At 29.5% G+C, this 23,218-nt stretch overlaps 1 protein-coding gene across 2 annotated transcripts; it reads left to right on the top strand.

Moving 5' to 3' along the window:
- The first annotated feature begins 3,758 nt into the window (after positions 1 to 3,758).
- On the top strand, positions 3,759 to 22,830 carry LOC136984060 (CWF19-like protein 1). 2 transcript variants are annotated; one of them, XM_067280985.1, is made up of 14 exons: positions 3,759 to 3,828; positions 6,711 to 6,795; positions 10,590 to 10,665; positions 13,734 to 13,835; positions 13,956 to 14,170; positions 14,273 to 14,391; positions 19,042 to 19,126; positions 19,205 to 19,324; positions 19,407 to 19,515; positions 20,141 to 20,220; positions 20,296 to 20,505; positions 21,745 to 21,858; positions 22,327 to 22,424; positions 22,502 to 22,830. In XM_067280985.1, the coding sequence occupies exons 1-14, from the start codon at positions 3,800 to 3,802 to the stop codon at positions 22,641 to 22,643; spliced, it is 1,584 nt and encodes a 527-aa protein (XP_067137086.1). In that variant the 5' UTR covers positions 3,759 to 3,799; the 3' UTR covers positions 22,644 to 22,830. The 2 variants fall into 2 exon arrangements, with proteins under 2 accessions (XP_067137086.1, XP_067137087.1); XM_067280986.1 differs by lacking the exons at positions 3,759 to 3,828; positions 6,711 to 6,795; positions 10,590 to 10,665 and adding an exon at positions 12,561 to 12,740.
- The last annotated feature ends 388 nt before the right edge of the window (positions 22,831 to 23,218 follow it).

Raw genomic sequence — 23,218 nt, 5'->3', positions numbered from 1 at the left:
CTGGTTATAAAAAACTATTAAAATTCTTGTTCAAGATGTACAAAAAAAAAAAAAAATTGTTTAATGTAAGAAGAAACAAATATATATTCAAAGTTGCACAAATCAAATGGACTTTTTGATAGAAAGTATTCATATTATAAACAAAGAAAATAACTGTGTGGTACAAAAAAACAATTTTAAAGCTTTAAGTTTATATTTTAGGACAGTATTTTTAAGTTAGGGGAAATAATTTATTTGAAATTTTAATATTTCTGTTTTCAGTATGGCAGATTATTAATAATTGCTATTTGTACTATGCAATATTAAAGTAATTTTTAAAAGTTATTTTCAATGAAGATAAATGAAATGTAATCATATTTGTAAATTTATATAAAATGTTGCAAATACAGTATCTATTTAGATGACATGTAAATATTTAGAAACGGTAATTCGAAATTTATAAAGTATTATATTGATATTTAATAAATTTCATTCTGAAAAGATAAATTTTTCATACATTTTATAATGAATTATCATTAAAATATAGCCAGATAATGAATTTTATTATTAATTTTGAACGTGTAATTTAATACCTGTAAAAAAAAAGTTGAAATTATTAAAATTACAACAAAACTTTCACAATGCCGCACTAAGGTAAATATAATAAGCGTTACGCAATTTATTTCTGCAGTCTAACTATAGAAATTCAAGGTTATTTACGAATCGTTTTCTACGTTACATATTAAACTTTTGTGTAATAATCTTCATTTTAAAGAGAATTTTTACTTCAATTTATAATTACGCGCTAAGTAATACCACATGACGTATGTTTTTATCAAATAAAATAAAGTTCGCATGCAAATAATTATTTTAAATAATAATTCGAAGTATTTAAAACAATTTCTAACATCAAAACTTATTACGAAATTGGGCGGTTTATTTAAAAATGTGAGATGGCGCAAATAGCATCACTAACAAAATTCAGCAAATTAAAGCAGAAAACATATGGCAACAATACATCTTACAATAACAATACATATACAATAACATCTGGACAACAGGCACCATTCCCAATGAAATGAACAAAACAATCATTATTCCCATACGCAAATCAGGTAAAGACACGACGAACGTCGCCAATTACCGTCCGATTGCCTTGACATCAACAATCTCTGAAACTTCGAACCCATGGTCATCAAACATTGGCATAACCTTGCCCATCAACAACAATGGTTCAACTATAAACACTTTGGAGGCCTCCCGGGCAAGGGGACAAGAGACCTCCTTACCCACATGATGATCCAGATACACACACTGCGCAACAGAGGTCAATTCCTCAACATCCTCACTCTTGACATACACAAAGCTTTCGACTCTGTCAAACACCATCACATTCTTCGCAAAGCCATTGCCAAAGCCTTCAAAGGCAATTCTCTCATACGGTTAAAAAGTTTCTTATATAACAGACAGGTTATGGTTAAATGGAGGTCATACCTCTTCAGAACTCACCCAATGCAGAGGTATTCCTCAAGGCAGCGTGGTCTTACCGTTCCTTTTCGCCCTTCATGATGATATTTAAACTCGAAAATAAACACACACTAATCTACGTCTATGCCGACGACATTACGGTCATCATTCACGAGAACAACCCTTTCAATTTACGCCACAGCACTGCCCATTTCATCCACTCCCTTGAGAATTGGGCCAGCATCAATGTGCAGCTGCCAACCACAAAAATGTGCTATTCTCCGCATCCCAACCAATATCCATAACAATCAGGACATTATTCTCCAGGGGCAGAACACCCCCAAAGTTAACAAACTCGAAAACTCTCGGCATTTTTATCACGTCTAATCTTTCTTTAAATACACACGTTCAATACACCCACAATAAATGAAAACTTCTTAACATTTTCGAAATCTGCAACAAAAAAAACACAGGCGACCACCCTACTGACTTCCTCTGCATTGCTAACAGTACCATTGGTAGTCGGCCGGATGGCCGAGCGGTCAAGGTTAGCAGCCTGCCGCCCTGGGGGACCCGGGATTCGAATCCGGACGGGTCGAAAAATCCCAGGAATTTTTCGGGGGATGGTGCATCCGGATATGTCTGTCCCCGTCCCTCACCACCCGGCCGCCCCATTGTGGGCCTGGCCGAACCCATAATGGGCTTGCTATAAGAGGCCCTCTTAGTGCCTACAGGGCGGAAAGTGTTACAAAAAAACAAAAAAAAGTACCATTGGTAGTATCATTACATACACCATCCCTAGTATCGCTACCCTTACCAAAAACACAGCTTCACACCTTAGAGGCTATTCAAACCCAATACATCAAACTCAGCCTTGGGCTCCCCATCTCTACCAACAACATCGTTACACTCCAAGGCAGCAAATAAAACCTCCCTCGATCGCCGCTTCCATAAATGCATCATTAAACAATACTGCACTTACATCAAGAAAGCTACTTCTGATTCCCCTCTTCCAATCCATTATTCAGAACATACACAAGAATTCAGGCGCTTCCCTTGTTAAGGAATGGAAGCCCGCCAAAGCATCAACACCATAGTTGCCACTGACGGGTCGAAAACCACCACCACCGTGACAGAGGGCTTTTGTTGACTCTAAAAACAACATCACGGCCCACTTCTCTCTCCACCCCGAGGTCACGATTTTCACTGCGGAAGGATATGCAATCCTTCAAGCGATCCATCATGTCACCCTCAAAAAGTCAGGTGCCATCATTTGTTCAGACTCGAAATCGGTTCTTAAGGCTCTCCACGCTCAACACGATAAGTCCCCTACCATAATTCAAATCATTAACACCATCCTCAACCAAAGGCATATCCTCAACCTTCAAAATAAACTTATCTGGACCCCGGCTCACAAAGGCATTCCCATCAACGAACAAGCTGAGAAACTCGTCAAAACCAACCCCCTCAACTCTAACATCATCCACTACATAACCCCCGAAGACCTCAACACTCTCATCAAGTCCGACAACGAGAAATACATGAACAACAGAACACCTACCCCGAAAACTATCTCTACCCTTGGCTTTCTAACACATCAGATATTTCTATTCCTGACATCACCGACCGCCGCATCAACGTCCTCATGAACCGCGCAAGAACCAACTCTTTGCTTACGAACCACTTTATGCTCGCAACAGCTGCATCACCGACCATTGCAAATACTGTCCAAGCGAAACAGACACAACCACACATCGCCTCAATGAGTATTCAAAATTCGACAACATCAGGAGAAGTATCTTCTCCAATAAGTCTTACAAAAAATCGTCTTACAAAAAATCATCTTACAATATCAGCGACTGCCTTCAATTAAACCCGAAAGACGTTTGCCTTTAATCCTTATCGATTTTTTCAATGAATACAAAAAATACCCACAACTATTAAATCAATCTAATATTTTTCACCTCATTTTGTCTGCCAACGGACAACAAACACTAGAGAGGTTGAGGCCGAAGTTTTAAACGCGAAAACGTGTACGTCGGACGTTCAGCGCCGCCTTCCTGTAAGCCTAGAAGTTTGACAATGGCGTTTGGAAGTCAGCTGGAATCGTGCTCGACATTCCAAACGCCATTGTCAAACTTCTAGGCTTACAGGAAGGCGGCGCTGAACGTCCGACGTACACGTTTTCGCGTTTAAAACTTCGGCCTCAACCTCGCTATTGTCTCCAACCAACTCCACTCACATACCTGGAAAAACAACTACACGGGGCGAAATAGCTAACGTAGCTAACGCCTAACTTCACCGCCAGAGGGCGGCAAGCAAGCAAGTACTACATCAATTTCGTTTATTGTAAATGACATCTAACAAGAAAATGTTAAAAATGTATGTATATAAATTTTATTTTATATTGTTATAAAATATATTTTAATACCTGTTAATACAAAGGAAACGTCACGTATACTTAAAAACACGAAACATATACTTTAAACTAAAACATGTCGATTTCTATGGAGACCACGTGTCTCCACTACGTTACATTTGTATTGTACTGTACAGAACATACAATTGTTCTTTGTGACGTATTTTGTGTTTATTTTATGAAATCTTTGATTATAAAGAAATCAGCTGATGATGATTGCGTAATTTTTCCACTTTCAGTTTCGTTTCTATAAGTAGAAAGCCATTCCATAAATAATATCGTAAATTTGTCTGTAGGTTTATCAGTTAAGCTCATCATCTTGCGACACGTGTTTCATTGAAGTCACGCTATTAGAAAGGTCGTTGATAGTTGATATTAATAACGGAAAATTTTATGACTGTCGAGAAAAATCCACTACCTTGATATACGGATTACGCAAGACAGAATTAATTGATAATGATTGCATCGTATTCAACTTAAATTGATGTATAACCAATGAAATCAGTTTCAAGTATTATTTGAACAATAATGAAATTTTCAATACATGTAATAAAATAAATTTTTGCAAATATCGACACAAAGATTTATACTGAATTTCTGAAGTTAACTGTGATTTTAAAATATAATATCTATTTTTCACAAATGCAAAACATCTTTGATTTAATGTTGTTGAGTGCAATTTGAAATTAATAACAACAATGACAAAGAAACTGTGAAACATGTAAACAAAGTGCATTATTTATTGTTAATACAGTCTAATTCATAATGATTACCGTATTTTACGGACTATAAGACGCTACGGACTATAAGACGCACCTTAATTTTTAAGCAATTTAAAAAAAAAAAATACCTATAAGACACACCTGAATTTTGGAGGCAATTTTTCGAAGAAAAAAGTGAGTCTTATAGTCCGTAAAATACGGTAATCAAATATATTAATTAACAAAGAAGCAACTGAAATTATAATGGTATTTGTTATGTAGTACAGACAAATCATGTTAACGTGAACTATTTCTCGATCCGGTCAAATTCTATATGGATTATACAATACTTTCTTAAAATTATCAGTTTGTTTAAAATAAAATTTCACCACCACATAGTAAAATAACTTCTCTTGATGCAAACTAAAACTTACTTTTTCTTTGAACCTTCTGTTATTTTGCATGTAGTGAAAATTTCAGTAAAGGGAGTCCTTGAGATGTTTTGTTTGCATTGTTAAAAATATGGGATAAAGGGAAAAACTACTATAACAGAAGATAGCTCTGGATATGCAGATAGATAAAAGCAAATTTTAATTTCTGTTCCCTTAAAAACATGAACCTCTTCCCACGGAAAAGAGATAATCAGAAACTTGTTCATTTTTTATGTTTGACTTGGGTAGACTGGGTAAAAAATAAAAAAATTGGATTACTTTTTGCATAATCGCGTGATCTTTTTAGCATTTGGCATAGAGATATTATGGATTTTGATGACTTATGCTATTTTACCATAAACCTTTCGATGTTGGGCTAACATCAGGTAATATCGCTACTTTTTAGAGTTTGGAATTTTTATTAAAAGTTATATGACAGTGCATTTGTGATATGACAGTGCTTCTACTGTAAATAACTTTCATTGTAGTGTTTATTTTATATCTTGTACAAAATGAATTATAAAATTCAATAAAGTTTGTTTTTAGGAAAATTGAAATTTTGAATGAAATAGATAATGGCAAATAAAAAAACAAAAAAAAAAACAGAAATAGCACTAACATACTTTTTGCTATCCCACATTTTTATCAAAAATTAAAAGAATGAGGAAAAAATTATAGTGTTTGTTGAATAGTTTGAGATTGCCAAAAAAATCAATGAACATATTTGGAAAAATAGAAATAAAACTTAAATTTTCATGAATTTTTTTGGCTAATAATATAACAAGTTCTGAAATGAAACTAAAATATATCTATTTTATAATTATTTTTTTACACAAATGATAGTGACTTACAACATGAATTATGTTTAATACAAATACTTGTTTAATTATTGTAACCATTCATGCTAATGGCATTTAACTATAGGCCTTTAATGATGTGTACTTAGAATGAGACAAAACAATACTTTTTAATTTAGAAAATTCATGTGCTAAGTTCTGTGTAACCTACATGAAAAAGTTTGGTTGATTGTGATCCTGTAACTTAAAAAAATTTGTTTAACTCAAAAAAAAAAAAAAAAGAAAGTACGTATATGGCAGTGAAAATCAAAGCAAAGGTAATGACCGAATAGATGAAAACTCGGAGCTCTGACAGTTGCTCTGGTATGCAGTGAGTACATACATTCCTATACTCCAATGTTATGTATGGCTTCCAGTGAGATGATGATCAGTGTTCTGTGAACTTCTTGCAAACAATTACAATAGCAATAACACTAAATTTCATGTATCTGTCCTCCTCTCAGGCATTTGATGCAGATAACATTGTCACATATTATAGATGTAACTGGATGGCCTGGTCACTGCTCTTCTGTGACATGTATCCTGCCATTATTGAAGACACTGCACAAAACCACAAATCTATTTTCATTTGGAGATGAATGTTGAACAATATGGCTGATAGGTAGCATAGTCTGATGGCTTGGAAAGAAGCAGTGCTCTAAATAATCTGCCCTGGCAGGACATATATAAAGAAATTTACTCGCATGAGAGTTCTTGCTACTTTATATATTGAAATACCCTCATGTTAAAGAAATGTTTAATTTCTAGTTTATTTATTTATTTGTAAAATTTCCTACATACCTAAAAATTGCATTGAACAATTTTAAAAAATAGAATTAAACTATATGTTTTATAATTTTTTCTTTTGGATTTTCAGTTTGGTGAGTGGAGATGTGGAGGGAAAATTCAATCAACTTTTCTCCCGAGTAACTGCTGTCAATAAAAAGAATGGACCTTTTGAAGTAAGTAGTATTAATCAATATGGTACTTACCAGTTAAAGCCCACAGTTTATGTCATGTATTTCGTTTCAATGTCACACCACTTTGCATAGTATTGTCTTGTATCAGAGTAAAAAAAGCACAAATTCAAAAATTCAAAAGCAAAATTTATTTCAAATTAACAAGAGCAATTTTCTAAAATATTGCAATTAATTACTTTTTGTTATTATTGTTACATTAAATCTTTTATTTGATCACTTTAAATTGTAATAATAACTTACTTTCATTCACTTACAATAACAGTTCACATTTAAATGTTGCATGCAAAACTTAGATGACACTTATTCCTTAACACAACAAAAATTGATCTGAAGATAAAGACAAAACTAACTGTTGATCTGTGCATCCATGTAATAGTCCACACAGCTATAAATTGCTTTGTTACATCTTCATCTTAGATTTTCATACTCTTAACATAACTTTATTTTATTACCCTTTCTATAAAAAATGTTGAGAATGTAATATACCAAATTCCTACAGAAAATGAACATGAACCTCTTCAACTGTAACAAATTGAAAATAATACTAAATACATCATTCTCCTCAACAGTATCTCTAATCTAAATTCCTGAAATCATTGATTTCTGTACTAACAGATAACAGTAGGTTATTTGTGAAATGATTCAATTATTAAAAATAACTAATCCAATTTTAAATGCAAAAAGAATAAAATATTTTTAATCTTTTTGAAACAAATAATTCTTAATTAAATTTCAATTTTTACACTTTAAATTCATTGTTTGAACTCATATTCCAATTTGGGCTGCATGGTTTCATAAGCAATGTGACAGTGTATGACATGACAGAGCATACGTGGCATGGGAATGCAACACACAATATCACAAGACATACAGTGCTCTAACTGATAAGTACCATTTATATTTTACATAATTTTGAATTTTGTATTCAGTATTTTAAAAATATGGAACTATTTATTTTTATGATACAAAGAAATTCAGTTTTGTTTCTAATCAAGTATTAAATGATGTAAATTCAGAAAGCACAGATGTCTTTTTTTAAATCACTATATCTAGAAATCTTTGATATTCCTTTCATGGCATTTGTAGATTCATTTGAAACAAAAAAGCTTGCAAACAATATTTTCCAACACTTTTTGCTTTGTGGACATTAAGAAGGCATTTCAGTATGCCATTGTCCAGGTCCATGAGGGGGCAGCCAGTAGTGGAGAAATAAGATCATATCTGAACAGATCATCTATGAAAAATTTGAATGTATGACATAGATGATTCAAATCTGAAATTCAATGTGGCAAGTATAAGGCTGATTCAAAAAGTGAGGTAACAAGAGCTCTCATGGGTGTCATATTCCTGTTCGAATTTCCCATTAGGGCAGCAACAGAAGACCACGGCTTTATTGCACAGGCATTAGATGGAGCAAACATGTCGTCAAACTCTCGCAATATCATTTGGAAGATGGTTGAGCTCACGGAAACGTGGTCAAATGTGGAAATGCATAGTGTGAGAGCAACAGAGAATGCTGACTCATATTATCATACACTGATGTGGTTAAGGGAGGCAATTCACAGAAAATGACCTGGACTTCTCTCAACAGGCATCCTGTTGCTGCACAACAATGCCTGACCACATTCTGCCAAGAACACGACTGAATTATTACGGCATTTCAAGTGGGAGGTACTGGAACATCCTCCCTACAGCCCCAACTTGGCACCCTGCGATTTCCATCTCTTCGGACCATTGAAGATGCACCTGGTAGGTAATTCCAAACCAATATGGAAGTTTAGCAAGCCGTCATGATGTAGCTGAAGGGACTTGACACGGATTTCTTCTCTGCCGGCATTGATTCCATGGTATATTGTTGGAATAAATGTTTGAACAAGCATGGTGACTATGTTGAAAACAATATGTACCAGTGCCATAATAATCTGTATCACTATATCTGCCTGTGAAATAAAATTTGTACAGGAGAGCTCTTGTTACCTTACTTTTTGTATTATCTATGTATGTACCATATTTACACCAACATTGCCATCCATCCATCAATCAGCAAATATAGTAGAAACTACTTACTGTAAGAACATTGAGAATGATGATGATAACCAATTGATAATATTAAGTGGAATAAATAAATTCGTTTATAATTAGTGGAAATTCCGATCTTATTTACTTTGACATTAAAACAATTTTAAAAATGTACAACTTGAATATTTATTAATTATTATGTTGAGTTTAGTGAGTTATACTCAGTTGACAGCAGTTGCTATGTACCATGCTGGACCAGAGTCAAGGCATAATAACCAAAACAAAACAAAAATTAAATAAATGTGTCTGTATTCAGGAATTTTCTAACAATATGACGTATGGCCTTCTATAGTGTGGTGTATGTGTTTCTATTCAATTGTAATGTTCCCAGGCTTTTGTGTAGTGTGTGGGGTTATGACACCTGTAGAGGAGAGAATGACAAGTACAATAAGCACCCTATTCATCCTCCACAGATACCTTATTTACTGGGTGAGTTCTGTGTAATTGCTGATCTTCAGTGCATGTGTTTTGTATATTGTGAGTGTTTGGAATGGATATGTCTATAATGTATGTGATTTTATTGTGCTTGTCAATAAGTGTGAAATTGTTTTATCTGTGATTGTACAGTACATAGATACATACTCTGTCATAGTACATTTTTTGTGTTGTTTTCCAATATTGTCTGTGGGATGTATTTGTAGTATGGTTTGTATGGATGTCTAATAATTTGTGTTTGTTTGCAAGCTCTTGGTGTATTATATTTGCTATGCTACTTGATTATGTCTATGTAAATAATGTCTGTGCCAAGAGTTTGCAACCTGAAGTGATATGTTGTATAGTTTCTCACATGATGTGACATTTTCTGCATATGTCATTTATGAGAGTTGTATCTTTGAGTATGTATTTTCTGTAATTGTTAGTATTTATGACCTGATCCTGAATGTCAATCATGAATCCTTCTATCTCCTCAAAGAGGCATCCCCAAGCTAACCAGCTGTTTGACACAGTTTTGTCAACAAAAGCCTGGGGCAGGTTGTAGAGATATGTCTGCCATGGATGCCTTTTGAACCGACGATTGCTTAATGGTGTGTTATTTGAATCTGCTAGAGATACTGCTTTATGTAGCTGTGATGTTTCTTGTTTTTTTGTAGAAAAACTCTCACAGTGTCTGTATTTGTGTATAGTGAAGGTTTACTATGTCAATCAGGCCATATTTACAGAAATATCAGCTATTAGCTATAAAAACAGGTTTTATCGATTTCAGCTCAGTGACATCATTTACCTTAAGTTACAATTTTAAATATTTTGGCAAATGGCATAATTTTAAACCTACTTTATTAAATTTAAATGTTAAATTTAAAAAAAATAGCCACATTATGCCATTTTTACAACAAATTTCTTTGAAAACTTTCTGTATAAATCATATGACATACTATTATCCAGTTGGAAGTAATGATGTAATGAGCCTGTTATTTAAAATGTATTATCACACATCAATTATGTTTTGACAGACAGTATAAGCTATTTTATTTGTAGAAATATCATCCACTCTTCTTGAATATCTTTTAAATCACTACGTTCTCATATAGAAAGTAGTCTGTCATGCTTGATGGGAGAATTTCTAGTTAAATATGTTTAATCAATTGTTACTGTTAATATAAGTTAGAATTAATTTAATTTTTACATAGTTTTATTAATAATTTTTGTTTAAGCATTAAATAACAATATATGACTGATCTATATAAATATAATTTCAGATGTTGGTATGTGTAGGAAATTTCTTTGGAGAAAATAATGATCAATGGGATTTATATAAAAAAGAGATTAGCAAAGGTAAATTAAAATACATTATTATAAACATTAACTATAATGCGATACAAACTTTTAAATTGACTATTTGATATGATTTAAACTCCAAAGACATTTAGATCAAATGTATTTGGTCTTTGAAGATGTGTGAGAATTATTTACTTTGATGAAGATCAATTATCTCAATAAATTTATGAATGTTACAAAAAATCTGGTTAATGTTACCTATGGTAGCGAACGTGGCGGCTCACCTCTGAAACAGTGGGGATGCACGTTCTAACCTAACCTAACCTATTCTAATAAATTACAGGTACTCCTCACTTTACGATCTATCTGCTTAACGACCACTCGCACTTACGACCAATTGAGTTTGGACCTGCAATTCGGGGAATCCCCTTTCTCAGCTTGAGTGTCAGTCAGTGGCGAATGGTGACATGCGCACTAAGCATACTATAACAGGCTTGCACGTACTATAATAATCTTATAGTACTATAATAGGCTAATAGCATACTATAATAGTCTTTTTATGAATAAATTTGAAGTTTGTTGCAAAATTTGTATAATTTTACAATGATCTTATATTTCTGGTGCAAGCTCCTCGCTTAACAATGTAGTCGTTGGAACAGAACTCAGTCGTAAAGTGAGGAGTACCTGTATTGCCAACCAAATTATTAGAATAAGGGTAATTTATTAGAGTAGGTTAGATTAGGTTAGAACATGCGTCCCACTGTTTCAGAGACAAGCCGCCACATTCGCTACCATAGGTAACATTAATCAAAAATTTTTAGAATAGACTGTATAAAATAGAAATATTTATAATGAATGTGTTAGTCTTAAAATTTTTTCTGAATTTATGACTTAAAGCACAAAATTTTATAAATATTAATTCATTTATTATATTTTGAAGAACACCTTATCCTTAGCATCAATAACAAGAATGAATATTCTATACTAATCAGATTATTAAATGTCATATTTTGGCTAACAATTAATATAAAAGAATTTTTCCTGAAGGTAGGCATTTTGACATTTGATAATGTAATTCATTGCAGATATAATTATAACTGATAATAGTACAAAATAACTAAAATAAATTTGAAAAAATTAACTAGGAAATAATAATTCTCATTAATGAAGAAGATACATTCACATGTTTAAGTATTTATATTGATGTGCATAATAGTATATTATGCACATCATATGCATATAAATATATGTAATTATAATTTATTTAAATATACTTACATCTGTACAATTGTTACAGATTTTTATTTAGTTATTTCAACTCCATATAGTCTACAAATTAAGATAAACAGTGTTCTGGCATTTAGCCAAAATATTCCATTTTCCTTATTTAAACTGCTGTGGATGTTTCATTAGACAATTTGTAAAGAGAATTTGCCTTACAGTACATGTAGTTATTTATTCTTTTTTTTTTTTCATTAAATCATCTATAGTTTTATTAGATAAAAACCAAAAATCTTTATAATTAATTACAGCATTTAATTTTTCGAAAAACAAGTGTTTTTGAATTTAACTAGTTATCTTCAGGTTCTGACTACATGTAATGATGGGATTCCAGAACATTTGTTCAGAAATAATTTTAATGTAGTGCATTTAAAATATGTTATATTACAAAATAACAGCCTTAAAAATAAACAAAATAATGAATTTCTTATTTTTATTAATAAATATAGATATTTTAATTACATGCAAAATTTATTTGTGTTTTAATTGAATGAATTATAATTATCCATTTATTATATGTGTATGTTAATATTGCTATATATCTATATATGATCAAGTTCTGTTACTATGTTATCATATATACATATATAACAATATTAACAACAACTTAACTTGAAGGGCCTCAATAGCAAACAAACAAGATATATTATCAAAACCAGATGTTTGTAAAATTTTATTGCTTAAATACAGTAAGTTTCAATTGAGATAAGATGTTTTTTATTTTAATTAAATATAAAACAAAATGCATTTAATGCTACTAGAAAGATTTATTGTTAGCACTAATATCATCAGTAAAATAAGTTTTGTCACTATGATAAGTGGACAATCAACTCTGAGGCTCCAGAATTGGGGTAATTTTAATAATTAATAAAAATCTTAAGTTATTTACAATTTTATAAATATTTTTGGTTTGAAAATTATATACGTGTATATGTTTTAATCTTCAATTCTTCAATATTAGTTTTAAGAAATTATATATATATATATATATATATATATATAAGCTTTACAGGTTGTGGTAAGGTTTAAGTTTGTTTATTTATTTCTGTCTTTATAATTGCAATGTTGCAATGTTAGAATTATTTGTTTTATGACTGTCATTAATGTACTTAAGTGATATTTTGATCTTATGCAAGATTGTACCTGAAAACACCTCAGTATTAGTTTTATTAATAGATTTGTTTTGCTAAAACAAAAAATAAACAGAGACTCAGACTTATTAATAAAAAATAAAAAAGCTTTTTTAATGCTTCTATTTTATTGTATGCATAAATGCAAAATTTAATTGATAAATAGAAGTACTTTATTTAAAATCTTGCTTATGTAAGATTCTCATTAAAATATCTTTCTATAGTTGAATAAGTTAAGTTTATTTCTATAGTTCTTATGTCAAACAAAGTCGTGATTTTATAGTTACATATATGTGAAATTTATGTCCCACATTAAAGTTTGTTTTAATTTAAAATTATTTAATTTAGGTTTAATGAAACTTTTTGACCTATTTTAGAAAACTACAAATTACAGATTGTTTACAGTAATAATAAATTTAACTAATTAATGACTATTTCTGACTATTCTTTGTGTATTAAAATACTTAATGGATATTGAATTAGTTTAATGTTAATTAAATATTACTTTTATTTTTCTTGATTATGTTAAAAAGTAATTAATAATAATTTATTTGATTTACTTTTTAAAATTTTTTGAGTGACCGATCATTCTGATGATTTAATAGTAAAAGCATCTTTCAAATTGCAATATATATAATTTTTTAATATGATCATTAAATATTAAAATTTTATAATACAAACAAATATAGATATAAATAAATTTTTATTACACAGCTCCAATTACTACATATGTGTTAGGACCCTGTAAGCCTGAACATGAACAGTTTTTTCCAGATATAAATGGTTGTGAACTTGCACACAATATTACATACCTTGGTAAGTATTATATATGTATTATCATTTGCAAACTTTAGCAATTTAATTATTATATTTTATGTTTATTATATTCGAAAATAAATATTTTTTAAATTTACATATATGTAATTTTTCTTATAGGTAGAAAAGGTATTTTGACTGGGTCTAGTGGTCTTAAAATTGCATACTTAAGTGGCATTCACACTGATAGTAATAAATGTGAAAACTATCAGTTTACAAATAAACATGCTGAAGATTTAATATTGAACTTCACAGAAGGTCTCAATTCAAAAGGTGTTGATATTCTTCTGACATCTCAATGGCCAAAACATATTGATAAATATGGTGTAACACTTGTAAATATTCACTTATTTCTTCTTATTTTATTAATTTTAATTACTACAATGAAATAATAATAAAAATTGAGTTAAAATTATAATACATATTTATTATTTTAGAAAGAAATTAATCTAGAAAACTGTGGATCAGAAATGATTTCTAAATTGGCTTACATTACAAAGCCTAGATATCATTTTGTTGGTCTAGAAGGAGTACATTATGAACGACTACCATACAGGTATGTTTTATTTTAAAATTATAGTTTATTCTAAGTATTAACTTATGGACTTACTAGAGTAAAACAGCAGTTGTATACATAATAAGAAATAATTTATGATTTTTATCATAATAATGTGTTATGTAGCAAATTAATAGTTATTAGCAAATTAACTTAAAGTTCCTTGACAATAGAAAAATTACAATTAATAAATGTTTTCAATATCCAGAAGTGTTTGCGATATTGTGCAATGTATTACTGTATTTAATAAGTTACTGTACAATGATGTACCGTATTTTACGGACTATAAGACGCACTTTTTTCTTCGAAAAATTGCTTCCAAAATTCAGGTGCGTCTTCTAGTCCATAGCGTCTTATAGTCCGTAAAATACGGTATATTTTATTCTAGGAATCTCAAACTCAGACACAGCAAAGGGCCACTCAAATAGATGTATATCAGACACGGGCCATATTTAATATTATTCGGTAAACCGAAACATACTGTAATTTAAAAAGGAGCGCTAACAAAAACCCTTGTTTTACCAAGGAAAGATTTTTAGAAAAGAAATCATAAAGGCTGTGCGCTGGATATGAAGTCTTAATGGGCCATATCTGGCCTGTGGGCCACCAGTTTGCGACCCCTACTTGTATGAAATTTTTGAGTTAATTTCCTATAATCATAAATTCAGCAGCAAAATCTATTAAATCTCAATAAAACTTCTGTATAGAGCTGATCATAATAAATTACTGCACTATATATGTTATGGACCAAGTGATTAATACCCAGTCATTATGAATACTGCTATCAGCTAGTCGGACAAAGTGATAATAATACGTTGAGGAGTGATCATCCAACACATGCTAGCCAATCAGCACTTGCATCTGAGTTGCACATGTGTATTGCACTTAGTATCAAATTTTAAATTTATGCAACCAGTAGTTAATCTTGTGTGACATTTTAATTTTACTGGAGGCCAAGACTATAGTCGATGCTGTTGCAAAATTGGTTGCAAATCTAATAGATGCAAATGCTACAAAGAAAAAAAATTATGTAATTCCAAATGTCATCAGAATCATAATTGCTCAAATAAATAAACTAAAAAACATTTAATTTTTTATATAATTTATACAAAAAAATGAAATTCCAGAAGTTTCCTGTAAGTTGATTTTTCGTTAATATTAGTTTAATTGGTAAAATTTTACCTCTACGCCATCATGGCAGTGGTTGTGACTGTTTGTGCTCCTGACGGACTCCTCCCAGAGGGGAGCTACCGGCAGGTCACTAATTGTTTAACATCACTAGTTATTGATTTACGGTAGTTCTTGAACACATGTATCAATAATTAGTGACATTAAACAATTGGCAGCCTGCAGGCAGCTTCCCTCTGGGAGGAGTCTGTCTGTATCACAAACATCACGACCACTGCCATAACGGTGCACATAGGTAAAATTTTACTGTTTAATTAATATAGTTAAAAGTACTTAGTTTTAAAAGATTACGGGTTCTTTTTAAAATACTTTGAAATAATTTGAAAAAATAAATATTTCTAAATGAGATAATTAGAGTTTTTTAAATCAAATTAAAATGTTGCACATGATTAGCTATTGGTCACATAAATTTAAAATTTGGTACTAAATGCAATATGCACGTGCAACTCAGATGCAAGTGCTGATTGGCTAGTGTATGTTGGATGATCACTCCTCAGCGATATTATTATCACTTTACCCAACTAGGTGATAGCAGTATTCATAATGACCAGTCAATTTGATAAATTAATCAATATTTATCAAACTGCACACCCATTTTAGTCATTATTCATAATGCCCTATTAATCACTATTAATATAACATATATATATATATATACACACACACCTCATTTTCCATGTCATTGGAGAAAATACACTGCTAACTTGACAACCTTCACCTTCTATTAGTCTGAGTTAATGGGTGTTTACTGTATTTGTGAATGTCAATAACTACATTTTTTAGTTTATTTTATAAATAAAATGTTGCATTTGATTTTATAAAGAAAAAAATATTGTTATTCTTTTATGTGAAGAGCTATTATTATATGTACAGTTTTTGAGCTGCCTTTGAACTCCTCTCTCCTTATCCTGAATAATGATGTATTAATACTTTTTTGTGAACCTGTCCTCTCTTTAAACCATACCCATATTTAATGGACTAGCCCAAAGTTGTATTTGTTAACATTGTTAATTTACAATAATAAAAATAAATATTTTTTATTTAAAAGAATAAATGATGGTAAATAATTTGAAATATTTTATCATCATATTTTTGTAAATATTATTCCAAAAACTAAAATTGATCAAAAAGTTTAATTGAAAATTATTTTAAATATGTGACTTTTAAATAAAGTATTTTTGAAGAATTAGTATGCCTAAACATATTTATGTTCTGAATGTTAAAAAAGTTCTCAATACTTTTTATTTACATTTTTTATTTTAAAAATTTCAGTTTATTCCAAATAATAAACTATAGATTTATTAGAAATTTATTAGTTTTAGACAGAAATTATCTAATAACTTTTAAATAAAATAGTATCAAGTTTTTCTGATTTATGAGTTTAAAAAATAAATTATGTAGAATTTTTAATGGCTAATACAAGTCTAATACAATAAATAAAGTTAAAAAAAATTCAACAATATATGTATTATTAAATTCTTATTACATTCCTGGGATAGAATTAGTTATCAAAACTTTTAAATTATAAATGTTATAAAATGATAAAATTATTTAGTTTATTTTTTTCTAAAAATCTTTTATATGCTCTGTGATAAAGATCTATCTCCATAAAGTATTATATAACACTTGTAACTAAGGCATCAGTTTGAATGCAAAACAATATAAAAATATGAATTGGAGTACAGTAGAGCATCGATTATCCGACCCTCGATCAACCGTCACATTGGTTAACCGACCGCATTCTAGTCAGCAAATTCAAACATCCGCTAGTGATGTGGCGCTACAATATTTGGCTATGTCTTGACTACTTTAATATTATTTTTGTTAAATTTTTGCATGTTTTTGCTGGCCACACTGGTTTGACCATGAATGGGAAGCCAGTATTTAAACCATGCTTAATTTTCTATTTTTTCTTTATTTTTGTATTTATTTTGTGCAAAATAAAGAAATCATTTTTAACAATACAATAGCAACAATTATTATTTTTAAAAATTTTGTTAGGATTAACATCCATGAAAATTCAATGCGAAGTAATAGCGATATACTAATATACTATACTAATAATGTATTTTTTTCATATTTTTGGTTATCCATTTTTTCAGTTATCCGACCATCCCCAGTCCCCAGTTGAAGTCGGATAATCGATGCTCTACTGTATTTTGGGAATTTAGAAAAAATTTATAATATATTATTTCATCATTGTTAAAATTATGAACATTTACAATTAGACCTAATTAACAATTTAAAATAAAGGCAATGCAATGCTTGTCTTTGTTAATCCCTCTAAAAAATTTTATTAAACAATATTTTCAAGAAATGAAAATTTTGCTTCATATTTGTAAAAAATTTGTAATTATATTTGTAATAAAAAGCATAGAAAAGTTGGTTAACTTTTCTACGCTTTTTATTTTATCAGTCTTACTGTAATTTTTCTCATAATATTGTAAATTATTATTATTTTTTTTGTTTATTACTGTATAAATATTTATTTAGTTTTTGATAAAAATGATGAACAAACAAGATAAAATATTTTGAATTCCCTTGTTCAAAGTTATATTTCATAGATAAATAAACTATAAAAATGATTAATTTCTGTTGTTATACTGAAATTTATATATTTCTGCCATTTAATTATTTCTTCAAAAATATATTGCATGATGATTGATTTATTGCATGTTGCAAAATACTATACTCTCAATGGATTACATTAACTTTTGCAAATTATTGCAAAAGTACATGAAATTCAAGTGTGAAAATTATATATATAATTTATACATAAGGGGCTGTCTGTTAAGTATTTGTACTGTTTAAAGGGGTTTCAAAAGTACATTATTGTACACATTGAGGAGAGGGGTATTGAGGCATTTTCTATGAAGACTTGTGTGGTTTTGTTTGCATACAAATTTGTTCTCATGAGCTGTAGGAATTATTATTAATCATGTGAAGACACTATCAGTTAGAAAATATTTTCAGAAAAAACTTTTTTTAATCAATTTCAATGTAAAATGTCTTTGTAATCCATAAAATTATGGTAGACTGTCTCACAGCAATTCTCAGTTAGAAATTATGATTTTATTCTCAAATTTACTTTTTAAACATTTCTTTAGTGTCAGTGGTTCACAAAGTATTGTATACATACCAAAAGTACATCATTGTATACAACATGGAGGATGGAATCAAAGTGGATCGAAATCCATACATGTAATTAATGGACAGCTCTTAATTTATATATATAACACCTATATGTATTAAAATATTTACAAAATTGATTTTATATAAATATCAAAAATATAAAACTTGAAATTTTTAATAAATTAAATGTCCTGTTCAGAAATAAGTAATACTAAGTATACTTTTAGATAGATTATTGAATCTTTTTAGCTAAATAGTTTTAGATGAAAATTTGAATTCTCTTTTGAAAATTATTTTTATAGCATTTACTTTTTTTTTTTTTTTTAACAGAAATCATAAAGTTTTAGCAGAATCTACTTGTAATGTAACTCGTTTCATTGCTCTAAATAAAGTTGGCAATCCAAATAAAGAGAAGGTAACTTATTCAATATTAACTTAAATATTTATTTTCTATTAATTATAGATTTATTAATGCTTTTATTTTTCTTTTAAGTGGTTATATGCATTTTCTATTGAACCAAGTTCGTCAATTGAACGAACTGAATTGACGAAACAACCGTTAGATGTAACTGAAAGTCCTTATAATTTTCCAGAATCAATTTGCACACCGAAGGTATTTCATAATTATAATTTCTTTCATTAATTGTATATAATAATTTCATTGTTAAATATTTTTTTATAACAAAATTTTATAGAAAGAAGCAACGCAACAATTTTTTTATAATATGGATTACACTGATGATGATGATGATTATAGTAAGAAAAGAAAACATCGTCATGTAGATACTCCTCGTCCAAAGAAACGTAAGAAATTTTCATTTTTATAGTACTTTTTATAAAAATTTATCTGTAGAATATACTTTGATGCAATACTTTCATATTGAAATTTTTGAGAATTAAGACGGTTCTTATTCTGTAATGATAAAGTAATTTTGAATATCACATTTAGTTTGTTTGATAAAATGAGTCATATAATGCTTGGTAACAATTTGGTTTAAACAGTTTCATTTAGAAAATATATTTATATATGCTAGTTTTTACTGTTGATTAAATTATAATAATCTTTCATTATTAACATATTATAACATTATTGATAACATTACTAAGTTGAAGATTTATCCAGGTTTATTTACTTGTAAATTTGTATTTGTTCTTATAAATGTAATTCATTATTAAAAAGTTTTTTATATAAATAAAAAAGGCGTAGTCGTTTCCAAAACTTGGTCAATCACCGTTTATTTCGTTAAAATGTCCAGCGAAAAAGCAAAAAGTTTTTTGTTTAGTTTGAATCTGTTAACTACATCAGTATGGATGTAATCAATTAAATTGCATTTTTGGTGATATATAACGTTGATAAAAATTTAATAATTAAAAATATTTTCAAGTACTAAAGTATTAATGTTGATATTATATTTTAAAAACATTATAGATCAACCTCAAGGACCATGCTGGTTTTGTTTAGCAAGTCCTGAAGTGGAGAAACATTTAGTTGTCAGTGTAGGAGATCATGTATGTTCTTGTTATGATTTATTTTGTAAAAGTAGTCAATATTTAAAATAATAATAAACAATTTATTTTTAATAGAATTACTTAGCATTAGCTAAAGGTGGTTTGACAAATGATCATATACTTATTCTTCCCATTGCCCATCATCAGTCAACTATTGAACTTCCACCAGATGCATTGCATGAAATAGAAAGATATAAAGAATCCTTAAAAAAGTTTTTCCATTCTCAAAATAAAACTGTTGTGTTTTTTGAAAGAAATTATAAAAGTTCTCATCTTCAGATTCAGGTAAAAACTTTTTAAATATTGTTCAATATACAGTCGAGTCCGCATAATAGGTATAACTTGACATCGTCGGTTAAGTAGTCAGTTTTCTGTGGTCCCGGCCGACTTACATAGGCATTAATGTTAAAAAAAACTTTGGTTTACTCGACACTGTTTAACTCATCGCCACTGGATAAATCAACATACTTTTGCTGCCCCACACTCGTTTAGACGTCCAATAAGTCGACTCCCCTCCTGAAAAAAATGAGTTCACACTGCACTGTGCGGTGTGAACTCAATTATTTTTCGGGAGGGGAGTCAACTTATTTATTAATAAAGGCATTTTTATTAATTAATATGTATAAACATTTTATGTATTTTTATATATATAAAATAATAACAAATAAACAGAAAGAAAATACACAATCTACATCAACGTCACAGCAGAATCCGATTTTGCATTTTCTCACGTCAAGCGTTATTTGTAGCACGTATTTCATATTTCTATTAGAAATGAGTATCAGAAAGCTAACAATGCTTACGCTGAAGGAAAAATATGAACTTATTTCTGAATTTGAATGTAAGAAAACTTCATAAGCCGAATTTGCAAAACAAAAAAAAATCTTTCTAAAACAACATTGGTGAGAATCCTGAAGAAAAAAGAGGAAATTAATAAGCTTTTTCTTGGATATTTGTCACGGCTGTCTCAAAAATGCCAGAGAAAGTCGCCATACAAAGATGTCGAAGATGCTCTGGTACATTGGCTAAAGCAAATTCGTTCAACGAATCTTCCTGTTTCGGGACCGATACTGAAACAAAAGGCAATGGAAATTGCTGGGGTACTTGGAGTAGAAACCAACTTTAGTGCCAGTGATGGATGGTCAGAGAAGTACTGGTACATTGCACTACTGTATTTTCCTAATTATAGTATTGTGGTTTTTTTCAACTATGCTTTAGTCATCATATCGGATAACTCGACACATTTTCACTTCCCCTTGGGGTGTCGACTTATGCGGACTCGACTGTATATCAAATAATATATTGTTCAATATATCATAATCTATTAGCCCAGATTACTTAAAAATTAAAAGCTTCAGTGAATAATTCAGTGTATAAACCTAAAATTCTCTAAATAATATAAAGTGTAATGTTAGAAAATACTTGTTATTCTTATACAGAACATTTTATATATAAGAATAACAGTATTAACAAGTATTATAAATTTTCGTAACGTTATTTATATTCTCGTGAATATTGTTTCAGGTTGTTCCCATACCACTTCATATGATAGACAGACTTAAATCAGTCTTTTTTTCTCAAGCAGATGAAAAAGATATAAATTTAGATGAAATTCCTAAACATTCAGAACTAAGTCAGGTATTATTAGAATAATAATTATCTTTGTAAAATATATATTGATATCTATTTTCATTGAACTCTATTTAATAAGTTGCATAGGTTAAATACATTGTTATATAATTTTTAATAAAATACACTATGCAGTGAAACCTCCATTAATGGACACTCCCGAATAGGACACCTCTATGTAACAAACATTTCTACAATCCCTAGAACCTTCAAATAGAACATACAGTATATTTACCTCTAAATAGCTCTGTCCCAATGGTGTCCACTATTTGGAGATTATACTGTATAATATAAAAGTATTTACAAATTAGAAGAAACTGTAAATGTCTTCATATCCTATCCTTTTTCGATGCCTCAGGAACAAGACAGAATATAAAGATATTTATAGTTTCTTCTAATTTTTGAATATTTTTATATTATTATTGTTCTGGCCATTGTATTTATTAAAAGTATGTAATGTTTAATTGATCTTTTTAGATTGTTCCACCTGGTAAACCATATTTCTATGTTGAATTTGAATCTGGTGAAAAATTATTTCATAGAATAAGAACACAGTTTCCTCTTCAATTTGGCAGGTAACATATATATTAGAAAAAATAATTATGTATGCCTGGTTCATTGATTCTAATTAAGTGTTTTTTGTATATTACAGGGAAGTTTTAGCAAGTGAAGAAATACTAAATATACCACATTGTGCTGATTGGAAAGCTTGTAAATATACTAAAGATGAAGAAGTGGAAATGGCTTCAGATTTTAAAAAGCTATTCAAAACATTTGACTTTACATTGTCATAATAATGTCATCTATGTATATAGAAAAGAATTTGCTTATGTACAGAATCATAAATTTCATTACATTATAATGTACAATGAATTTGCCATATTGAAATTCTGTGCATTGTCATCATATTTTAAAAATGTCAAATATTTTAGTCATTTATTTTGTTATTTAATACAAATAAATAAATTAAATTAAAAGTAATTTTAAATCTTGCCATTTCATTTATTGACAAAACTATCTTGATTTCACTAAAAATTTTACTAATAATGTAAGTTGTTTCTTGAGTATATTGCAATTTAATTGCAACATGATTTGTATTTTGGAATGTATACTGATTGAATTATGTTGTCGTAAATTATTAAAACAATATATAAAATTTAATTATTTTGTGAGAAAAACTAAATCTTTATAATGGCAAATTTAAGGGAAAAATGCTTTCTTTGTATAGCATATGAAGTATATTGATATTCAACACCAGTTTTAACAAATTAACAAATTTTTGCAGTGTGCAGGCTATGATAGCATTAACACACACAACGTAAATAGCAATACTGTTTTGTATTAAATAATTGAAAATGTAATTGCATTA

The sequence above is a fragment of the Centruroides vittatus genome, unplaced genomic scaffold, assembly GCF_030686945.1.
Source record: "Centruroides vittatus isolate TY-2023 unplaced genomic scaffold, ASM3068694v2 contig_900, whole genome shotgun sequence".
NCBI classification, from domain to species: domain Eukaryota; kingdom Metazoa; phylum Arthropoda; class Arachnida; order Scorpiones; family Buthidae; genus Centruroides; species Centruroides vittatus.
This window is presented reverse-complemented; position numbering and strand designations above follow the sequence as displayed.

What these genes read in the sequence shown, in the direction of transcription:
- LOC136984060 (XM_067280985.1), top strand. Translation starts at nt 3,800, where the DNA reads ATGACATCTAACAAGAAAATGTTAAAAAT. An exon ending in GCAATCCAAATAAAGAGAAG is followed by an intron (nt 19,127 to 19,204) that starts GTAACTTATTCA and finishes TTTTCTTTTAAG; the next exon opens with TGGTTATATGCATTTTCTAT. An exon ending in TACTCCTCGTCCAAAGAAAC is followed by an intron (nt 19,516 to 20,140) that starts GTAAGAAATTTT and finishes AAAACATTATAG; the next exon opens with ATCAACCTCAAGGACCATGC.